The following is a 20,596-nucleotide window of genomic DNA, read 5'->3' as shown; positions in this document are numbered from 1 at the left end:
CTTTCCATATGGCCTGACCATCCCAATACTCTTTCATCAACCCTATCTCCCAACTCTTTTTCTGCCTCCACTTTCCTCCCTCCTCACCTTATTTCTTACTATTGGTTCATCACCCACTCTAGCAATGACATCTCCCAATACCATTACATTGACATTTCTCCCAAATTCCTCTGAGTCATCGTTTAAATCTATCCAAAAAGCCTCCCTTTCCTCTACACTCTTCACTCTACCAGGTCCATATGCACTTACAAAGACCCACTTCTCCCTTCCCAGTTTCACCTTCATCCACATTAACCACGAAGAAACATCCTTCCACTCCACCACAGGTATGATAATTAGGTTACATGATTACAATGATTAACTACATAATGGACATCTTAAGGAAATGGAAAGAAGGTAAATGTGGACATTGAGTAGTCTTAATGTGAATTGATTGAAATTTGCAATTGCAGTAATTATGATCATTATAAGGGTAAGAATAACTACTTTATTTCAGAGAAGGGTAACCTGCTTTTTTTTTTAAGTGTTATGGAAAATTCTCAATGTGTTTTTTTTACCTTCTGTAGTTAACTGGAGAGCAGAAGGAACTCTTTTCAACTGGAAGGAATCAAGAGCCACAGATAACACGACTAGAAGATGGACATCTTGCCTTAGCTCGTGATGAGAAGACCATTTTTCTTGATGATGATGGCATTGCAACCTGTAGTTATACATTAAACTGGCCTGAACAGCCTTATATGATGGGTAATTGAATTAGATTTTTTAAAGTTTTTATATTTCTATTATACATACCAAAGGCCCTTTCCCTGTTATAGGGAAGGGGCCCAAGTTAAAGCACACATTTACTACATACACATTGAAGTTCATTTAATGTCCCTTCCATCTCAACACCTTATAGTAGGAAAATCATCCATGTCCCCCACCACACTGCTTGGGATGAAGACAGTGCAGCGAACAGTGCATCCACAGCAAGATGCAACAGCTAAAGCTGGTTTACCATCACCATTTCATTGTATACCAACACTAAGGATTACAAAGGCAGATCATGCCGACAGGAGACCTTTTGGTCCATATCTAGGTCGGATGCCAAAAAAAATCATAATAATAAATAAATAGATAAAGACTATAATAATGTAAATATCCTCATCCTTTCAAAAATTTTACAGAGCAGATGAGATAAATATTGCTTCAGACTGCATCATCTTTTGACTAGGGATGCAGTGTCAGCTTTCTAGGCTCTGGATCTCAGGAGGGTCTAACAAGAGCCTGCAATCCCAGACATGTTTCTGTATACAGAGGGGTCATTGCATGTGACATCATGATAAAGTATTTCGTGTTTACGCTCACTAAAGTATTTCATGTTCCCACTCAGTAATTGTCATAAGATAAATATAACTATCAAGCAAGTAAAAAAAAAAAGAGCAAAGTTGCCAGAGCAGCACACCAGCGACCTCCAGCAGCACTGTAACCCTGCTTTTGACCCATTTAGTCTTCCTGCATCTGAAGCACTGCTCCAGTGAGCTCTAGGTGAACTGTGCCCTTGCTTTTAACCCATTCAATCTTCCTACATTCACTGCTCTTTTTGCACTCTCTACCATGCTCCACAGACATTCCTCATTCATCCAAAGTCTCCCTATACCCCATCCATCCACCTCATTCTTGGTCCTTTTCTCTGCATCCACTTCCACAGTCTCCTTTGTAATTTTTTCACCATGACTCGCTACTATTATCAGAAAGTAGTAACTTATTACCTCAAATGTCTTGGACAGAAATTTCATATTGGTAAACATGTAGGACATGCTATTTTTGTTTGAGAAATCATGCTGTGAAGCACTGCATTTAAACCACACAGTATAGTGGAGCCAGGTGACACTTCATTCCCAAGGTTTTAAGGTAAAGGAATAGTTTGAGTGAGATTTTTGATGAGTGAGTGTGTGCTTTAACAATTATTATCTTAATGGAGAAAGATCAGCCTTTGTATATAAATTTTAGTTGTATGTATCAGTTGTATGAATGAATGTGTAATAATTCATTTGTTTCATGTTTTTGCAGTGTATGACAGGCCCTACCTCCTTGCTGTGCTGCCCAAAAGTGTAGAAATACAAACACAGGAACCCAGACTTTCAGTCCAAAGTCTGCAGTTAGACAAGCCAAGATTACTTGCTCTGTCTAAGAATAGCAAGTAAGGCTCATTCCTGCTGTTTTTCTTTCTGTCGATCCTTCATTTCTGTTTCATATAAATATTGCTTCAAGTTTCATTGCCTGGAAATGTGTAACCCCACAGCAGATGGCAACAGTCCCCACACAATGCTCTCTTGTCTACCCTGTCATAAGCCTTCTCAAAATTCATGAAGGCTCAGAAAACATCCTATCCTTTTGACGAAAACCTCTAGAAAATCTGCCTTTCCACAAAGATATGATCCATGCACCCTTTACCTTTCCTAAACCCAAATCTGTTCCTCTCCTAATCCTCTCAATTAACATACATACATACATATACCAAGGCTTTTTCCCCATTCCAAGGGAGGTAGGCAGAAAGGGAAAGGCATAAAAACACTCCCACCCATTTCATCCCTAAATACACTCCACACCCCTCCCACCCTCCTTCTCATCTGAGCACCTCCTGGATGACGGGTCATCCCTGCACCCTGCCCACCGCCCTGGGTCAGAAGCAGTGTCGCAAGACACAGTACATCCACAGTTATCTCCTTTTCTTTTGTAAAGCAGAACTATAGGTGCACTCCTTTAGCTCCTCAGGGCACTCCTCTCCTGTAGGCACACATTAAGAAACCTCACCAGCCAATCCTTTATAACTGTTCCTCCCTTTGTCTGACACAGCATGACACCCATCCAACATAGGTGTTTCACCAGCTCTCATCATTTTCAATGTTCCTTGTACCTCATCTTTTCTTCCTATATAAATGTCACTTTCCTATCCTGTCACAGTCATCTTCCGAGCTCCTCCCACTGCCAAGAAGCTAACAGAAATGTGGGAGGTAGTGAAGGATAGAGAAGAATTTGGACTAGAAGAGGAATGAATTTACTTTAAAGAGGAAGTGACAAGATGTGCAAAGATGGTATGTGGAATGAGAAGGCTGGGAGGGAATAGAAAGAAGGGTATTGAGTGATGGGATGATGAGGTGAAGATGGTAGTGGAAGAGAAGAAGCAAGTATAAGTGGATCGGTTGCAAAGTAGGACTGGGAAGCATATGAGAGGTACAAGAAAAAGAGAAGCAAAACATAAGATAAAGAAGGCAAAGAGAAGAGCAGATGTAACATGGTGTAGGAATATGAAAGAACATTTTGAAAAGATAAAAAGGAAGTTAAGAGGGTGAGAAATGAGTCAGGAAATAGGAAAAGGTAAATGATGGGTAAAGTTGTTGTTGTTCCTTAGACTGACTAGCTGAGCAGTACCATCTCCCTGAGGAACACCATGGCTAGAAGAGGGTCTTATTGTATACTGTGTTGTTGACATGTATGATTATTCACAATACATTCTTCCATAATGTGTTGTATTGTGTGGGGTGCAGTGTTGCATCCTGGACAGTTGTCCGCAATGCTGTCATCCAGTCCTCTGGTAACTTATAAGGGCTGGATGATGGCCGTACCACAGTTTGGCCAGGTGGATCCTTTCTTTTCAGGGGAGAGAGGATTCAGACGGATAGATGTCAGGGGGTCTAGCATCCAGTAATGTATTGTCTTTCAGTTTGTTGATGGAACAGTGAGCAATATGATAATGGATGTGCTTCCAGAGGTTGGTGTCTGGTGGGTGTGGAGGAAGAGAAGAAAGTATTTGTATGTGATATAGGGGCTTGGGTGTTGTTCTGATGTTTCTTGGTGTGTGTGGATGTTCTGCCATGTAGAGTAGTGGGTAGGCTGTGTTTGTGATGGCTGTGGGAAGTGTTTGTATGCCTCTCATGTCAATACATTGTATACTGTAGTAGTAGTTTCTTTGTTCTGCCCAAATGTTGTTCCTGCAATTAATTTAAGCACATTAAGTTTCATACCCACCCATTCCACTTCCAGGATGTAGCACTTCACTCATACTATTCAACACATCATGGAAGACTGCATTATACACAAACAACACAACATACACTCCATAAAGGATTTGTGGAAAAACCCTGTTTCGGCCGTTGCATTATACACAAACAACACAACATACACTCCATAAAGGATTTGTGGAAAAACCCTGTTTCGGCCGTGGCATTCTTTGGGGAGAAGGGACTGCTCGGACAGACAGTTTCAGGAACAGCAACAACAACTTAGTTACATTTTATAACTCACATGGGAATTCTGGTGACAATACCTCCCCATCACAGGGGATAAAAGTAGATAGCTGGAATTTTATTGTTCAATCAGGAGTGGTTATAAACAATTTTGCATTTATGATCCCTATACATTTTGAATAAACATGGCAACATCACAAAACCATCATATAACTCCACATTCACCTCAGAGCATTCATTCCCTCCATTCCCAACCCTCACACATGCCCTTTTACTCATGTGAAACTTTTTATCTACTTCAACAAGCTCCTCTATTCCATATATTTGTGATATCCCATAAAGCTTCTCCGTCAACCCTGTCATGTGCCTTTCCCACATATTTTTTCCTCTTTTATTGCAGAGGACCTAGTCAAGTGTTTGTTGCTTCCACTTCCCATGTTTGGTGTCTACATGCCAATCCTGTTAGTCAGCAGATTCCCCAGTTGCTCATTCAAAAAGAATTTGAACTTGCTCTGAAGCTGGTGGTATGTGATTATTACACTTACTATAGTTATGTAAGGGATGAAAAATTATTGCTCATTTCATATAGTGAAAAACTTGTTTGCTAGATTTCATATTTTGAATGAATCCGTATTGTGGTGGGTTTGTTTTAATATTGTAAAATCTGAGACCCACATTTCATATAGTGAAAAACTTGTTTATTAGATTTCATATTTTAAATGAATCAGTATTGTGGTGGGTTTGTTTTGATATTGTAAAATCTGAAACACACATTGCTTTGTATTTTAACTTATTAGAAATAGAGCCCATTAATTGATAAGTGTTTTTTGTGGCATCACTGATGCTCTTACTTCCTTATGTTCCATTATGTGATAATTTTCTTTTAGTTTTTTCAAAACCGTCAAAGTACCTTTTTTATTCAGGACCTGTGGGATGAAGCTCCAGATGCCAAACAGCAGATGAATCAGCATATTCAACGTCTTCTTGCCTTTCATCATTTTTCATGTCAGCGCTTCCAGGAAGCTATGAACCTTTTCTTTGAGCTCAATACAGGTAGAAACTAATATTTTCTTTTAACTCGGTACAGGTTGAAACTGGCCTTGTCTTTGAGTTCAGTACAAATATGCATGTAGAATTTAACTATCTTTATACCAAAAGGGAGATAACCAGCCAAGGCATGCACCTACCCCCTATCCATCCCATTCCTATCCACCTTTTCTCAGTTTTCTTTTTTTTTTTTTTTTTTTTTTTTTTTTTTATTCTTATTCTTCAAATTCTTCTTCAAATTCTTCAAATTCTTCTTCTTCTTCTTCAAATTCTTCAAATACTTCTTCAAATTTTTCAAATTCTTCAAGTTCTTTTTCTTCACTCTTCATGGATGAATTTCCTTGCTCACTTCCCAGGGCTCACAGCTAACTAGCAACAGCCCCTATATAGTCCTTGTGCTCTAAGGAGTCCATTCACGATGGAGGCAGAAGCGGAAATTCGCCCGAGTACAACATTGTCAGTTTGACCACCAATTATCAGATTGTCACTTACGTGTCTCCCAGTGATACCTCAGTGTGGTAGAATGGGAAAAAACTGCTGCCATGTGTCTTAGAATCAAATAAGGCCATTGTTATAGTCCTAAAACATTATACTCATTGTACTGTATAACTTTCTTTACTGTATACAGAATTAAATGAATAAAAAAAATAGCACATAGATGGGAAATAAGAGGGGGATTTTGAATTTTAATAGCTTCTTTATTTTTGTATGTACAGTTATGGAATTTTAACACAATATGAAGGAGATTATGGAAATTTATTTGCACAAAGTTACAAAAAAGATGAAAAATCATTCATGTATGAAAAATTACGTCTTTTAAATGACATCCATTTTCAGTTTTGAGGGTTTCCTGGTTCAGTCCCCTGATTTCCCTCGTGATGTTCTTACAAGGGATTACAAGGTTGGAGCATGCCAACAGGAGACCTTTTGGTTCATATCTAGGTCGGATGCGAGAAGAAAAAAAAACTAATAATAATAAATTAATAAATAAAAACTATAATGATATAAATAACAAATAAAATACATAAATAAATGCATAGGTATACTTGAATAAACAAACAGGTAAATAGTAAATAATAATAAATTGACATATAACTAATAATAAATGAGAATCAAACAGACAAATGATAACAAAACAAAAACTAATAATATAAAATAAATGATAATCATTACAGCATCGTCAGTTGTTCCAGGGTTTGAGGTTTTCTTACATACTCCTTCTCTTTGAGATAACCCCACAAGAAGAAGTCAGGGCTGGTTAAGTCTGAGGAACGTGATGGCCAGTTGACATCGCCATAGCGAGAGATAATCCTATCTCTAGAACATTACCTCAGCAACAGCAACTGCATTGTCTCTCTTGTGTTATGAGCAGTTGCCTCATCTTGCTGGAACCACGAATCTGGCCTGTTTTGAATCTCCAGGTGCAGGAACTTCTCAGTCATGTTCCTCAGACTTGACTAGCCCTGACTTCCTGCAGGGGTATCTCAAAGTGAAAGGTGCATGTCAACAAACATCAAACCCTGTGTGTGTGTATAGTTTATTATTCAGGTACATAATTGTTATGGTCTTTCACTGCTGTTATCAAATTGTTAACCTAGGTTCATGTCATTTTATTCTCCCCAGAGCTGCTTTATGTCATCGGTCTCTACCCAGACTTGGTGCCTGAAGAATACCGGAGCCGCCTTCAGTATCCGAGTACCCCTCCTGTCCTCTTGGGGACTGATCTTGAAAATGCCTTGCAAGCACTCATTCACTATCTGCTTCAGGTACATGTTATGTTTCACTTACTATTTAACAATGTCTTTACATTCATGTTTAGCACAACTCCAGCTAGTGATTTCATTTTAGAAATAGCCACTTTCTCTGCAAGTATAGTTTTTACCTTACACTACCCTAAGCCCAGTTTATGTACAGTTGCCTACAAAGTGAGATTGGTGGACATGGGGCAGGAAGCTTCTTCATCCCCTTTACTCCTATTACACTCATCCCTTCATATCTTCTTTAGTTATACCCTCTGTTCCCCACCAAATCCTCTCAGTTAACACCCTCCTACACACATTACAAACTACACTTTACAGACTGATCCCTTTAAACCTACTGCATTCTTATTTGGCACTTTTCCCCTTTAATAATGGCACTATGCATTTGCTTCTCCAATCCATGAGAACATTTCCTACCCATAAACACACGTTAAATAATCTCAGCACTCAGTCCACTATACTGGGTAATTACTAGTCCCTTCACCAGACATTCCTCATGACAACTATCTAACACAGGTGCATTACTATCTTTCATCTCTTTTAGTGTCATCCTCGGTCGCCCCCTCCTGTTCACTCCATACACCTCAGCCTTCCACATTTCTTTTACTAACCTGTCTTAACTCATTTTTCCATGTGTCTAAACCATCCCAATACACATTCATCAGCCCTATCTTCCATCTCCTTTTTCACCCCTGCTCTCCTCCTCACCTCCTCATTTCTCACTCTATCCAACCTTGTAACTCCTACCATACTTCTCAGACATTTCATCTCAGATACATTCTTTGCACTTGTTTATAAATGCCTTATGTTAATCTATGTTTTATTCCAGGTGCGGCATCAATTAGTTGGAGGTAGTGGAGGAGTCTCTAAAACAGGAGGACTGAGAAGTACTGAAGGATCTGTAAATATTAAGTCTCGTCATCAGATGCTGCAGATTATTGACACAACACTGCTAAAGTGTTACCTACAAGTAAGTGTACATCTTCCATACAACCTCCATGGAGAATATGATGAATTTTGTAGTACACATTCTATAATGTTTTTACTAACCCAATCACCCAAATTTTATTTCATAGACAAATGATGCTCTGATAGTACCATTACTCCGAATGCCCGATAGTCGTGTCAGTATTGAGGAGGGGGAAAGAGTCTTGCGCAAGGCCAATAAATATCAAGAGCTTGTTTTGTTGCTGCAAACCAAAGGATTACACCAAAAGGCATTAGAATTGCTCTTGCGTCATTCCAAAAGACCTGACTCACCCCTCAAAGGTCACCAGAGGATAATTTCATATCTCCAGCATCTTGGTAAGGTTTATGATGTATTGGTAAATCATTTAGCCTTTAATCAATTTGTTACCCCTGGTCTCTTATGCAGAAGACCTTTGGCCTTTAGATAACTAACAACAGCCTCTGGGCAGGACCATAAATTACTCAGGGAAGATATATTGTGTTATAGTTTAAAGAATGTTAGTGTGAGGAATTGTGGTATGAGGTATTTACATAGTTGTATGATACGGGAAGGGGAGCTATGCTCGTGGTGACCCGTTTTTGTGTCTCGCAAGATCAAGTTTGTTCTTAGATTCTTGTATTGTGTTTGCACACATTATTTTTTCATCCCATTTGTTCCATATATCTATCACTCTGTGTAGGAAGCTATTATTTATCAGGTCTCTTCTGTAGTTATCCTTTTTGAGTTTCATTGCATGTCCTCTTGTTTTTCCTCTGTGTAAAGGTTGTATCTAGGGCAGTTTGAGTATGTTGGAGGGGTTATTTTGTATTACATTCAGTGGGCTGTGCTTATGTGATAGAGCGTAAGGAATGGGAGGGTTTGAGGGCTTTTGGATAGGATCTTGTGTTTTTGGAGAAGGGTTGTGTGTGGATGATGCTGTGATGCATGAAGGGGAGTGGGTGGGGGATGGGGGGGTGAGGAAGCATATGTGGAAAATAAATTGATCCAGCCCAAAGGGATTTTTCCCCATCTTCTCCATCTCTGCATGAGGGGATTGAGAGGTGGGGGTCGTCAATTTAATGAAGCGACCTTGCTGTGGATGTGTTGTGTCTTGCAACACTGCTTCTGACCCAGGGCAGTGAGTGAGATGCAGGAATGACCCATCATCCAGGAGGAGCCAAGATAAGTGGGAGGGATGGGAGTGGAGTATGTGAGAATGGAATGGGTGGCTTTTATACCTTTGTTTTTTGGCTACCTTCCTTGTAAGGGAGAAAAAGCCTTTGGTTTTGTATGTATGTATGTATGCTGCTCCATAGGAAGGATTTTGTTTTCTGAGTATAAATGTTTTATTGAGATCAACCTGTGGCTGGACAGATGGCTGACAGACATTTGGTCGAGCAGTTATATAACTGACTGACATTTGACCAAGTGAATGTTTGACTGTGTGAACATATGGATAAATGGACATTTGGCTAAATGATTTTTTTTTTTTTTTTTTTTTTTTTTTTTTTTTTTTTTCGTCATCCATGAGGTGCTAAGATAAAGAGGGTGGAGGGGAGTGTAATATATAGAAAATGGAATGGGTGGGAGTGGTTTCCATGCCTTTTTCTTTTTGGCTACCCCCCATGTAGGGGGAAAAAGCCTTTGGTATATGTATGTATGTAGAAAAAAATAAATAAGATAATTATTTGTCTAAATTTTGCTATAATAACCTGTTCAGATTTATTCATCATAAAACAGGGTGCCCAAAACAACTATATATGTCTCCCCTTCTTTTTTGTAGGACCAAACCAAATAGATCTTATCTTTGAGTACAGTGGACACGTTATTAAAATTCACTCAGAAGATGCACTTTCAATCTTCACCGGCGATGAAGCATCTCCAGGCGAAGTGGAACATCTTCCAAGACCCAAAGTGCTCAGTTTCTTAAGAAAAAATGACAAATCACTAGTTGTACCGTACCTTGTAAGTATATCATAGTTGCATAAGCATATATGTACAAAAGGTGATCTTCAATTTCTGTGTTATGTGTGATTTGCTTAGCATATATGCTGGGATGTTGTGCCAATTTTAACCCCTTCCATACGGTGCCGCACACGTAGGCGTCATGAGGAGCAAGTGGATTCGCGACGCTGCCATATCGGCGTCTTGATTATATTTATTGTAGTCGCCCCTGTGTTTTTTACATTCTCCCAAATGCGCCCTGAATCCCATTCTCTGTGGTTTTCAAAATTCGCGGGTGAAAGAGAGAACGATCGATATAAGCGGCGACTATATTTTATGATGCGAATATTATTACGTGACGTCATACGGCTGGCATTGGCTGCTGCCCGCGAGATTTAAGTCCCGTACTGAAGTGGTTAAAAGTACCAGAGCTCTGAAAATTTGAAGTGTTAGGAAAAAAACACCACCAACCAGCGCCCACAAGCGACCCCCTCATCCTCTCCCATTTTCCCTACTCCACCGGCCACTGCCCACTTGCAGAGGTGTCAGAGTGGAATACTGGTAAGCTCTAGCAGCACTGCACCCCTGCATATACACTCAGTCTTTGCCATTCATGAGGGATAAATAACAAAAACCATCGGGAATGTTTAAAATTTGTGAATGATTGCTTCTTCTCCTTCAGAAGCCTCAATACATACCAACTTGTACCACTTCAACCATTTTAGTACAAGACAAATTCTTGCACGTAGCATTGGCTGTCATGTGTACAATGCATCACACTACTCGCATTGTAAAATATACCACCATATATATACATATATATATATATATATATATTTTTTTTTTTGTGATGGATTGTTCAGTATTAATAAATTTCTTGAAGGTATTTTCTTTATACCTTAGAAAGGTCTTAATCTCTTTTGGAAAAGTAGATATGACTTTCTAAGGTATAAAGAAAATACATACATACATATACCAAGGCTTTTTCCCCCTTACAAGGGAGGTAGCCAAAAAGGGAAAGGCATAAAATCATTTCCACCCATTCCATCCCCGAATACACTCCACACCCCTCCACCCTCCCTCTTATCTGAGCACCTCCTGGATGACGGGTCATCCCTGCACCTTGTCCACTGCCCTGGGTCAGAAGCAGTGTCGCAAGACACAGCACATCCACAGCAAGGCCGCTTCATTAAATCGGCAACCCCCTCCCTCTCCGTCCCCCCATTGCATAAAAGGAGAGGACAGGGAGAAATCCCTTTGGGCTGCGTCAAATTTTGCTCACACATACTACCTCACCCCCACGCCCCTGCCCATTCCACCTCATGCAATCACAACATCATCCATATACAACCATTCTCCATTCACCCCGTCTTCTGTCCTCTCCCGTCCTTCCTCAATAGACATTCCCCTCTTCCCCAAAGCCCCCTTCACCCCATCCATCCACCTCATCCTAGGATGTCCCCTCATGTTCACTCCCTCCACATCTGCCTTCCATACCTCTTTTACTAGTCTTTCTTCACTCATTCTTTCCATGTGTCCAAACCATCCTAATATTCTTTCATCAACCCTATCTCCCAGCTCCTTTTCCACCCCTGTTCTCCTCCTCACCTCCTCATTTCTCACTCTATCTAGCCTAGTAACCCCCATCATACTTCTCAGACACCTCATCTCAAACATATTCAAACTCCTTCTCTCTTCTTCTCTTATGTTCCATGTTTCTGCCCCATACAGTGCTGTTGGCACAATCACTCCTTCATACAGTCTCCTCTTAGCATCCATTCCCAAATGTCTATTCCTCATTACACTCTTTAATCTACCAAGGCATTTACTCGCTTCTCTCAATCTACATTCTACCTCCACCTTCACTCCACCTTTTCCTGCCACATTTGCACCCAAGTATCTAAAACTATCCACTTCCTCCAGTCGCTCTCCCTTAATGCTCACTTCCAGTCTACTGCCACTTTCACCCCTTGTACATCTCATCACCTTACTTTTACCCACATTTATCTTTAGCTTTCTTCCATCACATACTCTCCCAAACTCTGCCACCAACTTCCTCAATCCCTCCTCCGATCCTGCCACAAGCGCAGTGTCGTCCGCAAACAATAGCTGGCTCACCTCCCACTTTTCTCCATTTTCTTTAACCATCTCCAATCCCTGACCCACTACCCTTGCATTTACCTCTCGCACCACCCCATTCATGTATAAGTTGAACAGCCAGGGCGACATAACACATCCTTGACGAAGTCCCACCTTTACCTCGAACCACTCACTCTCTCCATTTCCAATCCTGACACAATCTCTACTACTCTCATAAAAACTCTTGACAGCTCCCAGAAGCTTTCCTCCTATCCCGTATATCTGCATAACCTCCCACAGTGCCTTTCTGTCTACCCTATCATAAGCCTTTTCCAGATCCATAAAAGCCCAAAAAACATCCTTCCCCTTTCCTATAGCTTTCTCACATATCTGTCTTACCACAAAGATCTGATCTACACAACCTCTACCTGTCCTAAATCCACACTGTTCCTCACCAATTACTCCTTCTGTTCCTCTCCTAATCCTCTCAATCAAGATCCTCCCATAAGCCTTCCCAACTACACTTACCAAGCTAATCCCTCTGAAACTACTACATTCACACTTGTCCCCTTTTCCCTTGTAAAGAGGAACTATACAGGCACTCCTCCAGTCCTCCGGCACTCTACCCTCTCTCCAGCTAACATTAAATAACCTCACCAACCAGTCCACCATCACTGTACCTCCAAGAAATTTATTAATACTGAACCATCCATCACATTCAACGAAACTTGCATAAGAGAGAACCTCCTGCCCATATATACTCTAGATATATATATGTATATTAATCATCTTATGAATACTTTTTTATAGGAATACGTGATCCATGAATGGAAGGACACAAATGCTCTGCTTCACAACGAACTCATCTACCAGTACAAAGAACAAGTCATGGAGGATTTCAGATCAGTCAAGAAGTCAGAAGACCCTACAACAGTGGAAACGGTAGGATAGTTATATACATAGTATGTTCAGAGATAAATGTTTCAAAACTGAAACATCAAGAGACAAAATATTTATGCTGTCTTTTTGCATATAAGTTTTTTTGTATATGATGTTATTTAACATACCTAACCAGGTTTTTCATACCAAAACCAGTAGCCATGAGGTAGCTAGCCACAATCCTCAGGTTCTTCTAGAGAGCTCTCAGAGAAGAAATATTATATTTTTGTATGTACCCTGTGTATCTGTGGCAGTGGAGAATGATATGTTCTTTATTTTCGGTGTAATGTATCTAGGGCTTGTGGTATGTAATATCACAGAAGATTCATATTAATGTTGCTTTAATGTTAGATACTGATCCAGTCATATTTAAGCAAAGGTAACTTTGCTCTCTCTCTCTCTCTCTCTCTCTCTCTCTCTCTCTCTCTCTCTCTCTCTCTCTCTCTCTCTCTCTCTCTCTCTCTCTCTCTCTCTCTCTCTCTCTCACTATCTCCTCTCTCTCCCCTCTCTCTCCCCTCTCTCTCTCTCTCTCTCTCTCTCTCTCTCTCTCTCTCTCTCTCTCTCTCTCTCTCTCTCTCTCTCTCTCTCTCTCTCTCTCTCTCTCTCTCTCTCTCTCCTCTCTCTCTCTCTCTCTCTCTCTCTCTCTCTCTCTCTCTCTCTCTCTCTCTCTCTCTCCTCTCTCTCTTCTCTCTCTCTCTCTCTCTCTCTCTCTCTCTCTCTCTCTCTCTCTCTCTCTCTCTCTCTCTCTCTCTCTCTCTCTCTCTCTCTCTCTCTCTCTCTCTCTCTCTCTTCTCTCTCTCTCTCTCTCTCTCTCTCTCTCTCTCTCTCTCTCTCTCTCTCTCTCTCTCTCTCTCTCTCTCTCTCTCTTCTCTCTATCTCTCTCTCTCTCTCTCTCTCTCTCTCTCTCTCTCCTCTCTCTCTCTCTCTCTCTCTCTCTCTCTCTCTCTCTCTCTCTCTCTCTCTCTCTCTCTCTCTCTCTCTCACCCTCCCTCCTTGCATATTTAGATAATTGAGAAAATTAAATTGTAGAATCATGTAATTATGTTATCTCTTCTTTTCCATATTCTACTGCATTTCTATAAGACTGGGGTTTAACAAGTACCTCCTAATGGGAGTCCTCTGTAACAGATTTCAAGGAGAATCATCTCCTTGGCACCCATCTTCAAAATCTATCAACATCCCCATCTCCATCTGGAGATGTAGCCACAATGGGCCAACAGCTGGTCTCCGGAGTAGGCCCCAGATCTTGATTGATCAGTCAACTACAACTGCATAAAGAGAGAAGACTGCCAGTGACTGTGCCTATCTTAGTATAAGGCAATGACATAGAAACAATCCCACACTAGTAAAATACAGATAACAGTCCAATATCTTGGAGGAATCTGTGACTGCCTATCTTATTAGTATAAGCCAATGACATAGAAACAATACCACACTAATATAATACAGATAACAGTCCAATATCTTAGAGGAATCTGTGACTGTGTCTATCTTATTAGTATAATCCATTGACATAGAAACAATTCCACACTAATGTAAGACAGATAATAGTCCAATATCTTAGAGGAATCTGTGACTGTGCCTATCTTATTAGTATAAGCCAATGACATAGAAACAATACCACACTAATATAATACAGATAACATTCCGATATCTTAGAGGAATCTGTGACTGTGTCTATCTTATTAGTATAAGCCAATGACAGAAACAATACCACACTAATATAATACAGATAACATTCCGATATCTTAGAGGAATCTGTGACTGTGTCTATCTTATTAGTATAAACCATTGACATAGAAACAATTCCACACTAATATAATACAGATAACAGTCCGATATCTTAGAGGAATCTGTGACTGTGTCTATCTTATTAGTATAAGCCAATGACAGAAACAATCCCACACTAATATAATACAGATAACAGTCCGATATCTTAGAGGAATCTGTGACTGTGTCTATCTTATTAGTATAAGCCATCAACATAGAAACAACCCCACACTAATATATTATAAATAACAGTCCAGTATCCCAGAGGAATCTGTGGAAGGGGCTAAGGACTGTTGCCAATCCACTGTTGAGTTGCAGGTTTCTAGTCAGTAAAATTTGAGACAACATCAACAGTTACTATCCATATCAATTCTAATTTTTGTCCTCTACAGCTGAAGATGAAAGCAGAAACCATGAGAAAGAAGTTACTAGACTTTCTGCATTCTTCCAAGCACTATGCTGCTGCTACTATATTGGTTCATTTTCCATATGATGGTAATTATTTTCCTTGAATTACTACCATGGTGGGTTTTGATGGGTGAAGGATTAGTGTAGGGTAGATGTGCTCTTTGATTCAGCCACCCCTTGATAAGGGGAGAAATCCCTTTAGTATGCATGTATGTACACTTGCTGACTTTTACCTTCTTATTAGTTTGTTTTTTAGCTCGTGTTTGAGAAGCGAAGAAAGAAACTCACAGTTAGTAAGTCTTTCATATACGTGCATACACTAGAAGGCCCTTTCTCCCTTATAAGGGGTAGTGGCCCACCCAAGGCAAACACCCACCCTTTACCGATCCCACACCTGTTCATACCCATTTGTTGTTCCTTTCATCTTAGCTCCTTGTTATTAAGATGTAGAAAGTTATTGTGATGATTGTTTGATATATATTTCATTTCTAAGTGACAATAGAGACAATATTTTATATTTGTGTTATTTTCAGATCTCTATGAAGAAAGAACAATTTTGCTTGGCCGTTTAGGTCAGCATCAGCAAGCTTTGGGAATCTATGTACATACCTTAAAGGACACCCATCGTGCACTGGAGTATTGCAAGGAATATTATTCACCAGACAAACAAGGAAAAGATGTACGAGATTATTGTTGGTTCAGTCTTACATGAGGAATTATTAAGCGGGTTATGTATATGTATTTACCTGGGAATGGATGCTAAGAAAAGATTGTATGAAGGAGTGATTGTGCCAACAGCACTGTATGGGGCAGAAACACGGAACATGAGAAAGGAAGAGAGAAGGAATTTGAATGTGTTTGAGATGAGGTGTCTGAGAAGTATGATAGGGGTTACTAGGCTGGTTAGAGTCATAGTAAAATCAGATTTCACGGATATAGTTTCTCAGCCAATTCGAATCCTGGATCCTAGAAAAGGCGTCAAGTTATGGACTGTTTTGGACACACAGTATGTAAGAATGGTAGTGTGCAGGATTTATGCTATGCAGTCCCTGGTTCAAAGCTGGCTCACAGCCATCTCATGATTTGCATCACGTTGATGTCATGAGTTGTTTATTCCATTTTATATATGTATATTCAACTGGCAACCTATGCCAGGGAGCATATTGCTTTATTCACACACACATTTATAAGTGTGTGTGTGTGTGTGTATATATATATATATATATATATATGTGTATATATATATATATATATTCATATATATATACCATATACCAAGGCTTTTTTTCCCCTTACCAGGGGGGTAGCCAAAACGGACAAGGCATAAAAACACTCCCACCTATCCCATCCCCGAAAACACTCCACACACCCCCACCCTCCCTCCCATCTTAGCACCTCCTAGATGACAATGGGTCATCCCTGCATCTTGTCCACTGCCCTGGGCCAGAAACAGTGCCGCAGGACGCAGCACATTCATAGCAAGGCCGCTTCATGAAATTGGCAATGCCCCCCCTCTCCATCCCCCCATATAAAGGAGAGGACGGGGAGAAATCCCTTCGGGCTGCGTCAAAATTTTTGCTCACACACACTACCTCACCCCCATTCCCCCGTCCAATCCACCTCATGCATCACAACATTTTCCATATACAACCATTCTCCATTCACCCCTGTCTTCTGTCCTCTCCCGTCCTTCCTCAACAGACATTCCCCTCTTCCCCAAAGCCCCCTTCACCCCATCCATCCATCTCATCCTAGGACGTCCCCTCATGTTCACTCCCTCCACATCTGCCTTCCATACCTCCTTTACTAGTCTTTCTTCACTCATTCTTTCCATGTGTCCAAACCATCCTAATACTCTTTCATCCACCCTATCTCCCAGCTCCCTTTCCACCCCTGTTCTCCTCCTCACTTCCTCATTTCTCACTCTATCTAGCCTAGTAACCCCCATCATACTTCTCAGACACTTCATCTCAAACACATTCAAGTTCCTTCTCTCTTCCTCTCTCTTGTTCCTTGTTTCTGCTCCATACAGTGCTGTTGGCACAATCACTCCTTCATACAGTCTCCTCTTAGCATCCATTCCCAGATTCCTATTCCTCATTACACTTTTTAAACCACCAAGGCATTTACTCGCTTCTCTCAATCTACATTCTACCTCCACCTTCACTCCACCTTTTCCTGCCACATTTGCACCCAAATATCTAAAACTATCCACTTCCTCCAGTTGCTCTCCCTTAATTCTCACTTCCAGATTACTGCCACTTTCACCCCTTGTACATCTCATCACCTTACTTTTACCCACATTTATCTTCAGCTTTCTTCTATCACACACTCTCCCAAACTCTGTCACCAGCTTCCTCAATCCCTCCTCCGATCCTGCCACAAGCGCAGTGTCGTCCGCAAACAATGCAAATATCATTATGAATACCATGTTCTTTATCTAATGTTTTTATTTTACTTTTTTCTTGTAGGTATATCTAGTACTACTGAAACTCCTAGTTTCTCCAAGGGATGCTTCTGTCCCAGGCATAACTAATGTAGCTCATGACAACTTGGATTGTGCCCCAAATACTGAAGATATTGAAGAAGTCCTTAGTTTACTACAAAATTACTCAAAATATATAGACATTGGGCAGGTATGCACATAAGCTTCTTTTTTTTTTTTTATGGTGTTTCAGATAAATTAATGGAATCCTCAGCTTCAGAGCTAGAGGAGTTAGGACTGTGATAAGTAATGTTTGTGATTTTTGTGTTTCAGGCTTTAGCAGTTCTTCCAGATGAAGTGTGTGTAAGGCTTCTGAGACCCTTTCTGCATTCTGCATTTCAGCATGCTACCACACAAAAGCGTAATTTGCAGATAGCTAGAGGACTTACTCAGTCACTAAAGTTACAGGTTAGGATCTGTTAATTCCAGCCATCACTTCATATGATATATGTAATCTGGTTTCTGCTTTAGTATCTCATACCGCTATTTCTTAACCTCTTCAATATGAGAGAAATTCTCGTGTGCAGCATGCCTGAGGTACGATGATTGATGCATGACAATAATTGTATTATAAAACATAAAGTCACTGCTGTATTACTTATTCTCTTTCACTGAGTAATAAGAAACACAGAAAACATGATCAAGCCAGTTCACAGAATTTGGGGGTCACTCAGTTATAACTACAATATAAATATAATCAAGATGCTGACACTGGCATCCTTGTATACCCACTCGTGCCTCGTGACGCCTACATAGGTGTCATTATATGGAAGAGGTTAAGGGAAATAACACATTCAGACGAGAATTAGAAGTATGACATGAGTCAATTTGAGCACAAAAATATAGAATTGCTACTTTTTGTTTTTTCACAATTTTGGATTAAAATCAAACCACCAGAAAACCCAACATATTACAGATGAACCTCTTTGATAATGGCTGTTTCTTCAAAATTTATTTAGTGAAAAATATGCAGCCTCACAGTGGCCTGCACTGGTTCTTTGACCCACCCATAGGTTTCTCTGGGAATAAACTTTGTCTTGTATTGGTGTGGGGCTTTTTCTGTCACCAGCTGAAAGAAGTAGTGTGGTGAGTTGGTGCCTAGGGTGGGCTTTTGTCTCTCTGACACCACATGTACCTATTGTGGGCTTTTATTCCTGTGACACCGTGTGGGCCTTCTCTGTACACCTCGTGCCTTTGTGTACGCCACGTAGTGCCAGCCCGCCAGCCACGTGGGCCTTGTCCCTCAGTTTCCCATGCTTGGCACTGCACCTGCCAGGCAGACGCGTGCCCAAGCCAGGTTAACTCCGCCTTACACTACCCAGACTGGATCACATGATTGTTGCCCTGGGAGATGATTGGCTAGGTGGCCAGGCAGACACATGGCCTTCCCTGTCTGGATCCAAGTTGTCTCAGGTTTTTTATATTGTTTTTTCCAGGTGCTTTATCCATCTATTGATAACTTTTTCACATATTCACTCTTTCCAAATGGTGTCTTGTATTCAATTTTATCCGCAATTTCAGGTTCTGTTGTAAATATTAAATCTAGTTTTGACAGTTCTTCATTTCTTCTATATCTGGCATTTTCTTTCACTCATTGTGTCATTGTAAGTCCTATAGTCATGTCAAGTAATACATTTCCCCATAGATCCTCTCCACCTTTCACTGTCATCTCTCTCAAACAGATTTCCTTGCAGTTGAAATCTCCCATAAGTACCAGGTTACCTCCATCCTTTAGCATCTTGTTTGATGAATGCCTTGTATCTTCTAACATTATTGAATGCTCACCCTCTTTCCAAGAGCCTATTTTTGGGGGCACATAAATCACCACAAACTTTCTACTTTTCATGTTGCTGTCTTCAACTTTTATAATGATAATTTCCACACTGTTTTTACCCTCTGGAACCTTCATCACCTTCAAGTTTTTCTTGGCCAAAAGCATGATTCCTCCACCCTGTTTCTCATTTCTATTTTTAATCCAATAATTATATAACCCGTGTCCAACACTAGTGGTAATAAACCCCCTTAATTTCATCTCCACAATTCCCATTATATCTGTTGTTTTTTTTACTTTCTGACAGGTAATCATTTAGTTCACTAAATACTAAGATTAATCTGTCTGTATTAGTATAAGCCACTTTTAATTTTTTTCTTCTCCATCTCGTTTTCTGTTCCTTTTGTTTCGCTTACCTTGGTGTACTATTTTCTCAGCCTCATGTCTAAGACTCTCCAGTAGAACTCCTTGCTTTCGGTCTCCATTCTCTTCACGTGTTTTTTCTTTTCTTTTTTTCTTTCTTTAGCTTCATCTCATAGCGTCTTCTCTCTCTCTTTCTTCAACATTCATTTCTCTTTTTACTCATATATTGTTTTGATATTCTCTCTTTGCTAACTTACCTGATTTTGCTAGTATGTCTTGCGATCATTTGTGGTCTTAGTTTTATCTTCAGAGGTGGATTTCTTTCTTTAGAATATTGTCCCATTATATATACTTCTATTTCTTTTTCTATTTCTTGGTCATCATCTTGTACTTCTTTTAGGATTGTTTTTGCCATTTATTTTTCTGCCTTTTCTCTCAATTATCTAACCAAACCATGTTTTTCTTTTAATCCATATAATATGAAGAGGTGATTGTGCTGACAACACTGTATGGGGTGGAGACTTGGAATTTGAGAGAGGCAGAGAGAAGTTTAAATGTGTGATGAAATGTCTGAGAAGTATGGTAGGGGTTACAAGGTTTGATAGAATGAGAAGCAAGAAGGTGAGGAGGAGAGCAGGGATGGAAAAGGAGATGGCAGTATTTTGTTAAGACATCTCACTTTCCTCTGCCTAATCTCCCAATCTTAGATACTTCATGTCCTATGTAAACCTCATCATTGCACTTTTTTCAGACAACAGAGAAACTTGTGGCCAGCCAAAGTCAAAAAGTTTTACTGTCAGAGTTTACAATATGTGCAGTCTGTCATAAAAGATTCACTAAGCACAGGTGAGA

The 20,596-nt window shown here is 40.1% G+C and overlaps 1 protein-coding gene across 1 annotated transcript in view; it reads left to right on the top strand.

The window, feature by feature from the left end:
* Positions 1-20,596, top strand: part of Vps39 (vacuolar protein sorting 39) — a 33,977-nt gene that overhangs the window by 7,623 nt on the left and 5,758 nt on the right. Inside the window, exons 5-18 of the mRNA XM_076196508.1 lie at positions 567-744; positions 2,053-2,182; positions 4,630-4,753; positions 5,153-5,282; positions 6,900-7,042; positions 7,866-8,006; positions 8,113-8,341; positions 9,769-9,950; positions 12,819-12,950; positions 15,110-15,212; positions 15,659-15,804; positions 17,597-17,761; positions 17,884-18,018; positions 20,496-20,590. Coding sequence (XP_076052623.1) covers positions 567-744; positions 2,053-2,182; positions 4,630-4,753; positions 5,153-5,282; positions 6,900-7,042; positions 7,866-8,006; positions 8,113-8,341; positions 9,769-9,950; positions 12,819-12,950; positions 15,110-15,212; positions 15,659-15,804; positions 17,597-17,761; positions 17,884-18,018; positions 20,496-20,590 — 2,033 coding nt within the window. The remainder of the gene's footprint in view (positions 1-566; positions 745-2,052; positions 2,183-4,629; positions 4,754-5,152; positions 5,283-6,899; positions 7,043-7,865; positions 8,007-8,112; positions 8,342-9,768; positions 9,951-12,818; positions 12,951-15,109; positions 15,213-15,658; positions 15,805-17,596; positions 17,762-17,883; positions 18,019-20,495; positions 20,591-20,596) is intronic.

Source organism: Oratosquilla oratoria, chromosome 1, assembly GCF_046742065.1.
Source record: "Oratosquilla oratoria isolate Oo_2021 chromosome 1, ASM4674206v1, whole genome shotgun sequence".
In the NCBI taxonomy this organism is placed as follows: Eukaryota; Metazoa; Arthropoda; class Malacostraca; order Stomatopoda; family Squillidae; genus Oratosquilla; species Oratosquilla oratoria.
The sequence above is the reverse complement of the archived record's forward strand: the minus strand, read 5'-3'. Positions and strand labels throughout refer to the sequence as shown.